Source organism: Colossoma macropomum, unplaced genomic scaffold, assembly GCF_904425465.1.
Source record: "Colossoma macropomum unplaced genomic scaffold, Colossoma_macropomum, whole genome shotgun sequence".
Lineage (NCBI taxonomy): Eukaryota > Metazoa > Chordata > Actinopteri > Characiformes > Serrasalmidae > Colossoma > Colossoma macropomum.
Genome location: NW_023494787.1, coordinates 47,673,296 through 47,687,141, shown reverse-complemented (window position 1 = coordinate 47,687,141; position 13,846 = coordinate 47,673,296). Strand labels below are relative to the sequence as shown.

Sequence of the window (13,846 nt, the reverse complement as noted above, 5' to 3'; positions counted from 1 at the left end):
CATCTTTGATTAATGGACTCATCTTTGATTAAAGGACTCATCTTTGATTAATGGACTTGTCTTTGATTGATCAATGGACTCATCTTTGATTAATAATTTCATTTCAGAACAGTCATTATTGCCCTTATTATGCAAGAAAATGATTTTGAGATTCAGTTATTTTGAAGAGCTGTTTGAAGCTGTCTGAACAAAACCTCAAATCTCATATTAGGCTGTTTATCAGGGCCTGTTATAAAGTGTTAACTAAGAATTTACTTCTTGTTGGGCACTTATGCAATATAATATATCATTTATGTTCTAATGATCTTTTTTTATGGTCCACTATGTAGTTCTTAACTTTTACTCTACAATATAAGCAAAACTGACCTCATTTTGTTGTTTTAAAGGACAAAAATAGCTGACTCCTCATGTGGCTGATTAACTACACTCTTAAAAAACAATTCTTTAACGGTTCTTTAGTAATGACAATGGTTCTATATAGAACCATGGATACTCAAATGATTCTTAATGTAAGTTACTCACTGTGAACTTCATATATATACATTGGTTCTGTATTGAAACAAAATACAACACATTCTCCATCAATCTGAAGAACCATTTCACCATGTAAAGAACCATCTAAACATGCAGATGGTTCTTTGAGTGTTCATGGTTCCTTACTAAAGAACTCTTGAAGAACCATCTTTTTAATAGTGAGTAAATAAAGGAGCCGATGTCAATATAATGCATTGTCTTTTCATCTTAACCGTAATGGTTGATTTAATAATTTGTTCAATAGAATTAAAAACTGTTGATGTTTAAAATTGGGGTTAATGTCAGCATTATTAAGGAATGTTGGACCTGCTGGGATGTTTTCAGTGTTTTGAGTTTAGCCTCTTTGCTGAAGTTGCTGTCCTGCGCGTTCTTACATAACCCAGCCGTGATGTAATCTGTCAAAGTTAAAGTTTTCCTCAGGTTTAAAGTTACTGAGGCTCCTTAAGCTGACATGATTATGGGTTCTGTTTCTGACAGCAGTGTGACAGATGATCATGAACGTTTCTCTGTTTACACAAACACAGGATACATTCAGAACCTGTTTATAGGTGTTTAGAGCACAATGCTAATGGCTAAGCTAATGCACAGGTTGCATGAAAAATCCATTTCAGTACAAAAAGAAATCTAATTTTAGCTTTTTTATAGCTTGTTGACAAAACATAGTTATAGCTATTCTACACAGAATAACCTAGTAGATCACATAACGGACGAGCTTTAATTACTGGTTTCCCAGATGTGGGTTAAGCCTAATCCTGGAGTGAATATCAGTGTCAGCAGAGAATTACCATTGGAAATGCTTGTTAGTTTTGGCCTAGGCTTAAAGGGGAATCCCACCAATTGTCCAAAATTTCTGCATAATCCATTTACTGAGATGTAAACAAAATCATCCAGAGTGGTTTAATGTGAAACAGTTCATTGTGGAGAAGCTTACCGTCCTGTATGTAGCCCCCCATCATGAATGTATTTTAAAAATAGATATGTTTTCAACCAAAACCTTCTCAAAACTACTGTAAAACAATAATGTCTCAGACATCACTCAACATATTCATAATGATTTAATGTAATAACTATCTGTGAGGGACTTTTTAAAGGCATTAAACGATTTTGAACGTCTGGTTCCTATCACCACCACAGTGAACAATTCTGACTCTACATTGTTAAAAAAGATGCTTCCTCAAGGGTTCTTTAGTAAAAAAACATGGTTCTATACAGAACCATTAACACTCAAAGAACACTTTGCATGATTAAAGGTTCTTTGCACCATGAAAGTGTTCTTCAGATTGATGGAAAATATGCTGTAGATGGTTCTAAATAGCACCAAAATGGGTTCTGCTAGTGTTTCCTGCTAATGTCAAACTTGTAAAAATAGAAGAACCCTTTTTGGTGCTATATAGAACTGTTTTCAAAAAGGTTCTATATAGAACCATCTACAGCACATTCTCCATCAATCTGAAGAACTCTTTCAAGATGCAAAGAACGCTTTAATCATGCAAAGTCTCCTTTGAGTGTTCATGGTTCTATACAGAACTATTTACTTTAGTTAAGAACCCTTGAAGAACCATCTTTTTTAAGCATGTACAACAGATCAAACCACTCAATGACTTTGTTTACACCTTAAAGCTTTAACTGTGCAGAAATTTTATAAAATCAGTGGACATTTAATCTTAAGCTAGAAAACAAGCCGTATGAGTTTAAGTACGCAGTCATTTCAGTTCATAGCAAAGAATTGAACAGCATAACTGCATTCTGTGTCTTTTAATGTTAGGATAATATCCAGCATAGATATCAGTGTAGCATCATTAATAAGTTAATAGTGCATTGATCATTTCTCTATTCAGCTGCTGCAGGTATTATTGCTATGGAAATGTCTTGTTGGATGCAATGATGAATCTGCAGTGCTACTATACCTGTCATATTAACATCTGCAGTGAATGTACATTCAGCTTGATGAAACATCAACAGGCAGGTCTTCATGGTTGGTCAGACAGATCACTCCCACCTATCCCTGAAAATAAAAGTGTCTTCACTTCTCGGCTTCAGATCCTCCCAGATCCTGTCGACAGGCTGACCTGTGAGTACCTACCTGTTCATCTTCATCTTTTAAGGTTGACTCATTATTTCTCCTTTAATCTGTGCTCTGTACTTCTATTTTATGCTGTTTTACATTGTGAGGTCTTGTGCATGTTCTATTATATTCCTTGTAAAATATTTACTAGGTTGCTAGAATAGCAGTAGTTATGAATTTTGAGTGCTGTGCTGTTACTGTGCTCCATGCTAGGGTCATCACTTTTCAGATACAGCTCCTTTAATGCTGGACCCTTGTTTAGATTCTTATATAATGGATTATTTTTGCAGCTGTGGTGTAACATTGCAGCTGCTGACCTGTATCAGCAGGATTGTTTGTGCACAGACTGAATAATGGACAGGCCAACTCCAAATAAGCACCGTCTTCCTGACATTGTTCCTAAAGTAATTTGGCTCGGCTTTAGAGCAGTGTTGAGGTTCCTGTGCCTAAGCAGCATTTCTTATGTGCTTTAGTTGTGTTGTGCAGTAATAGGTCTTTCAAAGGGGAATTCCACCAAATTTTTTTTTTGTAGTTTCTGTGTAATTCAGTCATTGAGATCAAATGATTTGATGTAAAATGGTTCATTGTAAGAAACTGATTCAGTTTCTTTACAGTGGTGGTGATAGGAACCTGCACCAGGTTTGCGTAGGTTTATGCTTAACTTTGTGCGTAAAGTCTTGACTGAGTGTAAAGATATTTAGTAACTCCTTAAAACTAGTTTGTGGTGCAACCCATTTTGATTTAGTAATACATAAACCTGAACTCAGTAAACACTTACATTACAACTAGCCCACGTCCGGCCACAGGAGGTTGTGGTGTCTACAACCCAAATATGGCTGTTTAACTGTCTTACAGTGTTCTGCATGGAGCTCCCTTCCCACCATGAATGGATAAAAAAAACAAAAAAAACAAAACATTTTAAGCCAAAACCTTCTCAAAATTATTATAACCATTTAATGTAATATCTTTCTATAAGAGAGCTTTTAGAGGTGGATGTCTGGTTCCTATCACCACCACTGTGAGCAAAGCTCATTATGTTTCTTTAGAAAGGAGCACTTCACACCAAACCACTGTTTACGTCCTAACTATTATATGAAATTCATTGAAATAGTGGAATTCCCCTTTAAAGGCAGTGCACAATTCAATTGTTGAAAGCAACAGGGTCACTTTCAGACATCTATAAGATCTGATCCTGCTCATGCAGTGAATGTTTAACCAGGCGACTGGGTAATTATTGTGTAAGTGAGTCACACACCCAGACCAAACACCAGGAAAAGTTGCATGGGGATCACTAAAAAGTGCAATTAAAACATTCCTACATTATTCAAAAGATGAAAAAGCTGTATTGTCTAATTTGGACATGCATATTTCCTTCATAGAGGAGTGCCTCTCATGTGTAAGAAGGATTTTTTTGACCATGACATTGAAATGTTAACCATAATAATTAATAATTTACTAATTCCTGTGAGGGGCTGGTGAACACAGATTGTCTTACGTCTGTGACTGTCTTCAGCACGTGGTTGTGTGTAGTACAGTGTGCTGTAAAGTACAGTACTTGTTCTAGGCCAGATCTTCAAGTTCCTAAGTGGTTGTTAGCTTGTATGTACAGTTACACTCTTGTACTGGGCCAAAAGTAAACTGGGCCAGAAAGTCTTTTCTTTGACCAGAACCATAGAAGAACCCCAAAGAAACAGGTTTGAAAAAGAAGTTTGTGCTTGTGAAGAACATTTTAAAGGTTTTAACATATACCCTTGAAAAAAGAGGTTCTTCACAGGTTCTTTGGCACAGGCAACAGAGAACCATGAATGCTTAAAATGTTCTTTTCTTTGATGTCCTACACAGCAGCAAAAATGATTCCACCATTGTTTCAAGTCAAAGAGCTCTTATTGTAATGCAGAGGTTTCTTACCAATCTAAAGGTTCTTCCTAGAACATTTTAATGATTTCAAGGTTCTGTAACTTCAAAAAAAAGTTTTGTTTTTTTTTATTGATGCCATCAAAGAAACATTTCAGTTCTAATGTAGAGGTTCTTCACCAGTTTGAGGATTCTTCTAAGAAACTTTAAATTGTGTAGGGGGTCTTTAAAATTTAAAAAGGTTTTTCTAAATCACATCTCACTCCAAAGTGGTTCTTCTATGGCATCACACAAACAATTTTTTCTGACACCTTTATTTTTAAAAGTGCAGATAAACTTCCAAATGGTTTAGAATGTTTAAATTACATGAAGGTTCCTGATACTTTAAAAAGTTTCTTCACACACGCATAACTGCAAAAAGTGGTTCTTCAGTGGCATCTTACACAAAAAAACAGTTTTCACACTTTTATTTTTAGGCAGGTAGAAAAAAACATTAATTGGTATTGAAACTTATGTAATGTGATGGGTCTTTAAAATCATTTCGGGTCTTTATCTCTTTTTGCATAAAATAGTTCCTAAAAGAGCTATCCATTTAAAATTATTTAGGGCAGTGGTTCTCAAACTGGTCCTCAGGGACCCCCAGACAGCCCCCATTATATATGCATTCCTACACTGTTAGAAATAAAGGTTCTGTGCTGGTACATTTTTCATTCATCAAGGTACAAACAATATAAATGTGCCCTCAAAGGTACAACAGTGGTTTTAAGGTCTGATTGTGAACCTTAAATCAGTTTTTCCAGGTGAAAAGTTCGTATTTGTACCTTTTCATAACCGAATGTTTTAAAACAGAACAGTAAAATAAAAGTCCTGGAGACGAGACGGGGTGTGTGGAGTCAGTACAGCTTAGAACATATCATTTCAGTGGATTATGGTTCAGTTATGTTCCCTGACTAAAGGCACTGAGATGGACCCCAGTGACAAGAGGGGTCCTGCCCCAGTGACAGTTTTGTACCTTTATTTCTGAGAGTGCATGTGTTGAAAGTTGGATGGGTGGAAATATCTGGACCATCCAGTCTTCAAGGACCAGTTTAAGAATCACTCACTTAGGGAACCAAAACTGATTTTTCTGTGGTGTCACACTGAGGCTTTATTGATACCTTTATTTTTAGGATGTTGTATGATTTGTATCTTTACTTTGGTTGTTCACCCTTTTTTCCTTTTTGCTCTACTTCTTTTAGAAATTTCTGCAGAAGGTTCCACACCAAAGAGAGATCCGACATGTCTCTGCTCACTCATGTGTTGGCCTGCCTGTTTGGAATGGGATCTTGGGTGACCATCTGTGGGCTATGGGTTGAGCTGCCCCTCATCGTTCCTCAGGTTCCTGAAGGCTGGTACCTTCCCTCCTACCTCTCGGTCCTGATCCAAGTGGCTAACATCGGACCTCTGTTTGTCACTTTGATGCACCGATTCCGGCCAGGAAAGCTCAATGAAGTCGCTGTCATCTACTTCATTGTCAGTTTTGGGATGCTGGCAAGCCTTCTCCTGGGTTTCTTTTGGAAGGAGACAGTCGTGGTGCAAGGAGTTCAGCGCAGTATTCCTCTCTTGCTTCTAACCTTCTTCATCTCCATAGTGGACTGCACCTCGTCTGTAACTTTCCTGCCCTTCATGATGCAGCTGAAGCCAGAGTATCTCACCACCTATTACATAGGTGAAGGTTTAAGTGGCCTTGTTCCAGCCTTAGTGGCTCTGATTCAGGGAGTTGGTGTCATGCAGTGTGTCAACAGCACTCAGAACCTAAATCTCAATGAGACAGCACAGCTCCAGGGCTGGAATGAGTCAGCAGAACCCCTCAACTACCTCGTACCACTCTACCTACCTGCCAAGTTCTCAGCTGAGGCCTTCTTTTTCTTTCTGGCAGCCATGATGCTTGTTTGCTTGGTGGCCTTCCTACTTTTGAACCACCTTCCAGTCGTGACTCGAGAGCGTCCCGTCAGCCGGAGCCGCCGGGGCGTCGTTGCAAGGAATGCGAAAGCTCCAGAGCGGAAACCCATGATGAAATCCCTGAAAGGTGAACAGAAGATCACCAGCAAGTTTGGAACAGGAATATACAGCTGGCCACAAGTAGTGTACATCTTCATCATCCTGGCCTGGGCAAATGCTCTGACCAACTCTGTATTGCCATCCATTCAGTCCTACTCATGTCTGCCTTATGGAAACCAAGCTTATCATTGGTCAGCCACTATGGCCTCTGTAGCAAACCCTGTAGCCTGCTTCATTGCCATGTTCTACTCTCAAAGGTGAGTAACAATACTCTACATAGGGCTTTTATTTATAGTATTTGTTTGCAGACAGAGTGCTTGTAATAGCATTTTGGTTATGGCTTAATTGTGTAAAGTATTTGAACAAAATTCATAATTTCTTCAATAAGGAACCTGCAGTGCTGTTGAGCCTAAACATACATCATCGCTTTCCAAAGAAAAACATCGCCATTTTTGTCAATTTTTATTTTTTTCTACGACATTTGAACCCGGCAGTTCTCCTTGATATTGTTTGAAAATTTCTTGATGATTGGACCAATAGAAATGCCCTGAAATTAGAATAAAATCTCTTTACATTAACTTACGTTAAAAGTTAAGGGCCTTTTTGCCCTCCCCTGTTAAGTTACTATTTTGGACAGACATGTTTTTCTTTGGACAGGAACAATATGTATTTGAGGGAGGAGCATGCAAAATGTGTGTGGACATATCGGAAGTGCCACAGATTAAATATTCTGCTCAATTTAGGGTGTTTTCATACTTGAGTCCATACCCAGGACCGATTCTGGGCTCGTTTAGGGGAGGGGCTCATTATCGCTGGTTTGGTTTCACACACAAGACTTCCATCCAAACAGTGGATTGATTGTGCAGTTTTACACATCATTTTTCTGTGTGTAGGTGTGTAAAATGGTTGGCACTAGCTTTATTCGTTTGCTTTTTATTATTTTCTTTGGATACAAACACTCAAACGGCAAAGTACACTGCCTTTTGTCCACAACAATCCTTTTCCCACTGTTACGTAACTTGAAAAGGGAAGTGACACCATAAGTCGAAGTAGTCACGTTACAAAATGGACCAATCACGCAACCCCACACGTGGCGCCAGGAGCCGATAGCTTACACATGCACAGTGGACCGCACCACAGTTTATTGGGAGCAAACCCAAGACCACCGATTTCAAGGAGGGCCAGAGATCGGTTTCTCTGGACCACTACCAGGCTCAAAAAACAGCTTTCACACTTGACCAAACATACTGAACTCGCAGAGCAAGTGGCCCTGGGTCCGGAAAAATAACTATAGTGTTAAAAATGCCCTTACTACAGTTTGAGCTGGTGACCAGTTCTTTGTTGATTTTCCTCCGCCTTTGAAAAACAGATGTAAATTTGTGTCACAAATGACGTTTCTGCACTTTCTTTAACAAAATCTGCTGTGATGTGGCCACAATATGCATGGACCCATGTTGCTTCACTAGCTCTGTTCACTTAGCTGGAGTAGAATAACATCTCTCTGAATGTTTTGGTGGGAAATAGCTTTATTTGTTAGCACCGTTATGTCTACATGACTGAACCTTCTCTGTTTTGTCTGGAGCTTGTTGACGGCACCTTTATGTCACTGCACCTTTTAAACCCTGCCCCAAGCGAGCAGTTAGTGGCCAGGGCTATGCACAGTTTGTGTTAAAAGGTGCAGTCCTAGAAAATTGGCCATTAGTTTCAGGCACACTGTGAGCGCATATTGTGGTCACATCAAGGCACATTTTATCTATATCTGACCCACTTTTTAAAAAACTGACAAATTTGTTTTTGACCACAGTGTAAAAGAGTGAACATCTGCACAACTAATGTAAAATATCACTACTGTCGGAACAAAACCTTGCATCTCCAGAATGGTAACTTTACAGGAGGAGGAAAGAACATATTTTACTTTTAATGTAAGTCAATGGAACCAGACACCAGACACCAGTAATTTTGGGACATTTAATTTGGTCAGTTTATCATGGAATTTATCCACAGTGTAAAGGACAACAATAATGGGTTTTGTTCCAACAGCAGAAATGTATTTTTTTCAAACAATATCTAGTATGTTTTGATGAATCTGCGCATACAAATCCCAAAAAATTGACTGTTTTGTATTTATTTGGGGTTTATGTAGTTCTCTCATTGTTTACTTAGGGGGTGTAAATTGTAACAGAGTTAAAACTAACCCCGCTGTGTGGAGGCTGCCATTTAGCCTAGTTAGCTCACACTATGAGTTGCTTATGTACTTCAAAACAGTTCTATAACACAGCCACAAAGAGGGAGGTTCAAATTATATGAGTGAATTCTGTGATTTATAAACACAACTCAGTAATCAAAAACTCCTAGGATACTGTTTTTATGGTACAAAAACAGTCTGCAGGGTAAATCTGAAGAAATGTCTGTCTGATTGCTGTGAAAATGCGAGATGGTGACCAAAAGCACATTTTCTTCTTGACTCGTTAGTTAGTTAACCTTATGAAATTTAATTTTAGTGGCACTTAAGTTACTTTGATAACTGGTGTGTCTGAGTTTTTGCACATTGTATTTTATATGTTTTCTACTGTTTATTGTATTCATCCTGTGCAACCTGGTGATCCAAAGCCCTGGGAGTTTTTTACTGTACTGAGAGCTGCCAGATTAACAACTGCAATCCTAACCAGTTCTTCTTATGTCTGTCCAACAGGTCGTTGGTGCTGATGGGCATTCTAAGTGGTTTTGGTTCACTTATTGGGATGTATATCATGGGCATGGCAGTGCTGAGCCCCTGCCCGCTGCTGGTCAATGACACCTCTGGAGTCGTTCTAATAGTAAGTCTTGTATCTCATTAAATGCACTTTAATGCACCTCTAACTTTGTATTTTATTTATTTTAATATACACTGGTGTACACTGAGTTGCCAGTTAGGGCGTTTTTCCACTGCATAAAGTACCAGAATCTGTGACACCTTTAAACTGGAACAGTGCTTTTTCCATTAGCCTGCGCTCTTAAAAAAGATGGTTCTTCAAGGGTTCTTTAGTCAAGACAATGGTTATACATAGAACCATGAACACACAAAAAACCATGTGCATGCTTAAATTGTTCTTTGCATGTTGAAATTGTGCTTCACATTGATGGAATATGTGTTTTTATGATTTTATGTAGAACCTTTTGAAAATGGTTCTATATAGCACCAAAAAGGGTTCTTCTGTTGTTACAAGCTTGACATTGTAACGATAGAAAAAACCCTTTTTGGTGCTATTTAGAACCATATACAACGCATTCTCCCTCAGTCTGAACCATTTCACCATGCGGAGAACACTTTAAGCATGCCAATGGTTCTTTGTCTGTGGTTCTTTTCAGAATGATTATCTTTGCCAAAGAACCCTCAACCAACTTTTTTAAGAGCGCAGTACTGAAGGTTCCAGTTTTATGGTTTTTGGTATCTGCTCAAGATTGGCACGAACAGGACTTTATAATACTTCTGTTATGTGTTCTCCTCTGTTCTTGATAACTCTTGCAACTATTCTTTAATCTTCCAGGTAAAGATAAAGTTACTAAGCACTATTACAACATCAGTCAGAGCCCCAGAATGTAAACTAGGATGGTATGTTGATGTATTGATTGCTAGTTTTATTATTATTACTTTGTAAAGAGTTCACTATGGTGACAAGCTAGTTAGGAAGCAAATGCTTCACAAAAAGCACCAAAAAGCTTGACGTCATAACAATAGCAGAACCCATTATGGTGCTACATAGAACCTTTAAAAAAGGTGACACATAGAGCCATCTACAACACATTCTATATCAATCTGAAGAACCCTTTCATGATGCAAACAACCCTTTAAGAATGCAATGGGTTCTTTGTGTGTGTTTGGTTCTTTACTAAAGAATCCTTAAAGAACCATCATTTGTAAGAGTGATGGAGGTGTTTGATAAGGACAACGAACTTAGCACAACAGTAGACTGAGCTCGACTCGTTTTCAGGTTTTCTTATTGTTAGGCAAACACAGGAAGGGTCCACTTCTAAACTCTCATTCACACACTGAACAAACAAAAGCTAAAGCTTTTTTTTTCTCAGTAAATCTATTACATTTTAGGTAGTTTTGCAGTTGACATTATATTTTTGATTTAGCTTTTGTGTTGTTGAAAACCCATTTTTTATTTTTATTACAGTTAGCAAGCACATTTCTGCACTGTAGGTTTTCGTGTTAGTAATAGTTTTAGTTCACTATAATAACACTTTTCAAACAAGTGGAAAATGAATCAGAAATAGAACCATGAGTTCCATCGTCTCTCTCTGGGTCCGTTCTTGTTTTTGCATGTGTAGTGGAAAAATGCCCTTAGGACATTTCATTCATACTTCCTGGCCATTTTATCAGAAACACCTAGGTGCACTTTGATATACAGTTACCTTGGCCCATCTGTTGCTGCCTAGTTTATTAACTCATTCAACTTTCTATCAGTGAACGGGGACCACCTTAGGACCACCACAGACACATAATGACACAACACTCAATAGATACAGAGTGCATCTATGTGTTTCTGATAAAATGGCCAAGGACTGTAGGTACAAGGTTGATGTTACCTGCTAAACTGGCAGCTCAACGCATGTAATTTAAAAGATCATACTTTTAAATTCATTTCAGGAGTCTATGTCTTGAACTCTGCTTGAGGGTAGTGCTTTTTGATAGTAGTACTGTTCTTCTGCAACAGGTGGCAGCCTGGACCGTCTTTGTTCTCACGCTGTCCTATGTGAAGGTAATGGTTGCAGTGATCCTACGTGACGAAGGCCACAGCGCCCTCGTCTGGTGTGGAGCAGTAGTGCAGTTGGGGTCGATGCTGGGGGCCGTTATAATGTTCCCTTTAGTCAATGTGTACAGCTTGTTCTCCTCAGGAGACCCATGTAACACTAAGTGTTGATGCAAAAAAAGTCTACTAGACGTGTGAGTCCAGCTTTACCAAGAGATACTAAACTGTTTATTTTTAATAGGAATGTTTTATACAAATAATTGTAGTGATGTGCTGAGAATGTGGTCATTATTCTGTAAAGTAGCCCTTTTGTAATATAAGCTGTGTGTAATTCCCTTTGGTTTGTGCTGTTTTATAAGACTTTAAGGAGAATTCCAGTGATATTTCAAAATTTCTGCATAATTGTGTGATTGAGATGTAAACAGAGTCATTCAGAGCGGTTTGGTGTGAAATCGTTGATTTCTTTACAGTGGTGGTGATAGGAACCAGGGGTCGCCATGACTACAACACAAATATAGACATTTTATTTACTATACAAAACCACCAGTGAACCTACACGTCTGGTTCCTGTCACCACCACTGTGAACCATTCTGACTCGGTAAGTTTCACTAGAACGGAGCATTTCACACCAAACCACTCTGAAAGACTTTGTTTACATCTTAACTATTTAATTATGTAAAAAAAATATATATGTACACTACCACTCAAACGTTTGGGGCCACTTGTTATAATAGTTGTTATTCAGTAATAACTCATATTGTAGATCGAAATGCTTTAAAACTAGACAATGAAATTTAAACCAACACTTTATTCACAGTTCACATTTTTTAGGAACAACAAAGTTACATCAAGAAGGGTCTGGGTTCGATTCCCTGGCTGGGTGACCAGGGTCCCTTCTGAATGGAGTTTGCATGCTCTCCCCGTGTCTAAACAGTCCAAAGTCATGCAGTCAGGCGAACTGGAGAAGCTAAATTGGCCCTAGGAGTGAATGTATATGTCTGTGTGTCTGCCCTGTGGTGGACTGGCAACTTATCATAATAAAATGTCTTTATTTTTACAGATAATGACAGTGATTATTCAGTGTCTCATTTAAGGATTAGTTACAGCTCTGGACTAACGCAGAATGGAAAGCAATGGATTGACATTGACAATTAATTAAATCCTGAATTTAAAATGTTGGTTAGCTGGGCATTCTGGGTAATATGGATGCACATCTCTCAGTTAATACTAACCATCAAGTATTTAGCCAAGAGTATAAATAGTATTTTTGAAAATGTATAAAAGGAAATTTGGTTGAGCCAGTTTGAACAGGCCTGATGCAGCTGATAAAAATAATAACAGTATTATCTATATTTTAAAATATTGTTTGTTCATACCTCGCTCTGTTCTGTACTGGTCTACTTATTCTTAGACTGACAAATGGAGCAAAAGGAGGGAGGATTGTAGGGAGGGCCAGTGGGGTGTCAGGTGTGACTGTGGCAACTGCAAACGGCTCACGGGTCAGGTAGGAGGTCTGGACCAGCTCTGGAGCCAGATCATCACCAAGACAAACAGTATTGACAATGTGTCAGTGCTGTGATAGTTAAACGGCATTTCATCCTAAAACTAATATGTAATATGTTGATATGTTATTGCAGTATTCAGCACTGGATCCCTTCAGCCTCATCAGTTTAACAGAATTCATGATTATGTCCCCTTTTTTATCTTTTTGCCCATCAGTGTTCTCTCACTACAATACCCAGCATGCATTACATCATGCAATTATATTATACAACTATTTGGACTGGGATAAAGAAATCCTGACTGCTAGCCACTCATGTACAGGCTAACAACTACAGCTGATATTCAGCTAGCATTAATGTCAGCTATCTGGCTTCCCTCTGAATTAGCCAGCTAGCGTGAAAAAAGAAAATGCCCCTAAATTATCTTTTTGAAGTCCCTTCCACCTTCAAGATATGTCATGAGAAGAGCGTTTTCCTGGTCTTGAAACCTGAAACTCTCACTCTAGGTCAGCGGTCATCAACTGGTGGAATCAGCAAAGTATTTTAGCAACATAATAGCTGCGTTCCAAAGCCGAGGCTGCAGCTGAAGTAGTACAGGTCCTCGGTAGGACCGTCCTATGAAGAATCCTCCTTAGTAGCCTATTGGTCACACAAATGGAGCCGTCCTAACAAGGCTGCGTGGTGACGCCACCAGAGCGGCGCCAAACTGGTGAGGGAGCTGGTGAGAGAAAATGGGGCCCGATTGTGTTGGTTGCTTTTTCATTTCTTCACGGAAATCGAGGAGATTTTCTTATGTAGTACGATAAACTACACATACACAAATACTTCTAAATAAAATACGATTTACAGATGATATACGATATTTAGACGAATGCCTTAATCGATCAGTTACACTTCACAAGGTAGCAAAGATGAATTCAAGTACGTGAACAGCTTACATTTTAAAACAAGCTCTGCTCCAACGGCTCTGTTTTCCGCTAATTTTTATGGTGCTGTTTTTTTCCCTTCGCGTCATTCGTGCGCAGAGAACTGTGGGTAACCGAAGACCTGGAAGGATACATCTGATGCATCCTTGAAATCACTCAGAATGTGGGCTGCATTTCTAGACTGTATA

The 13,846-nt window shown here is 38.6% G+C and overlaps 1 protein-coding gene across 2 annotated transcripts; it reads left to right on the top strand.

The window, feature by feature from the left end:
* The first annotated feature begins 2,556 nt into the window (after positions 1-2,556).
* On the top strand, positions 2,557-13,391 carry si:ch73-196l6.5 (riboflavin transporter 2). Of its 2 annotated transcripts, none has more exons than XM_036567617.1 (4): positions 2,557-2,605; positions 5,692-6,750; positions 9,186-9,309; positions 11,194-13,391. In XM_036567617.1, the coding sequence occupies exons 2-4, from the start codon at positions 5,732-5,734 to the stop codon at positions 11,398-11,400; spliced, it is 1,350 nt and encodes a 449-aa protein (XP_036423510.1). In that variant the 5' UTR covers positions 2,557-2,605; positions 5,692-5,731; the 3' UTR covers positions 11,401-13,391. The 2 variants fall into 2 exon arrangements, with proteins under 2 accessions (XP_036423510.1, XP_036423511.1); XM_036567618.1 differs by having other exon boundaries at positions 2,593-2,639.
* Positions 13,392-13,846: the final 455 nt, after the last annotated feature.

Bases quoted from the DNA above. Each gene is read 5' to 3' on its own strand.
- si:ch73-196l6.5 (XM_036567617.1), top strand. From the start codon at position 5,732: ATGTCTCTGCTCACTCATGTGTTGGCCTGCCTGTTTGGAATGGGATCT. The intron at 6,751-9,185 runs GTGAGTAACAAT...TCTGTCCAACAG, and splicing joins GCCATGTTCTACTCTCAAAG to GTCGTTGGTGCTGATGGGCA. The intron at 9,310-11,193 runs GTAAGTCTTGTA...CTTCTGCAACAG, and splicing joins CCTCTGGAGTCGTTCTAATA to GTGGCAGCCTGGACCGTCTT.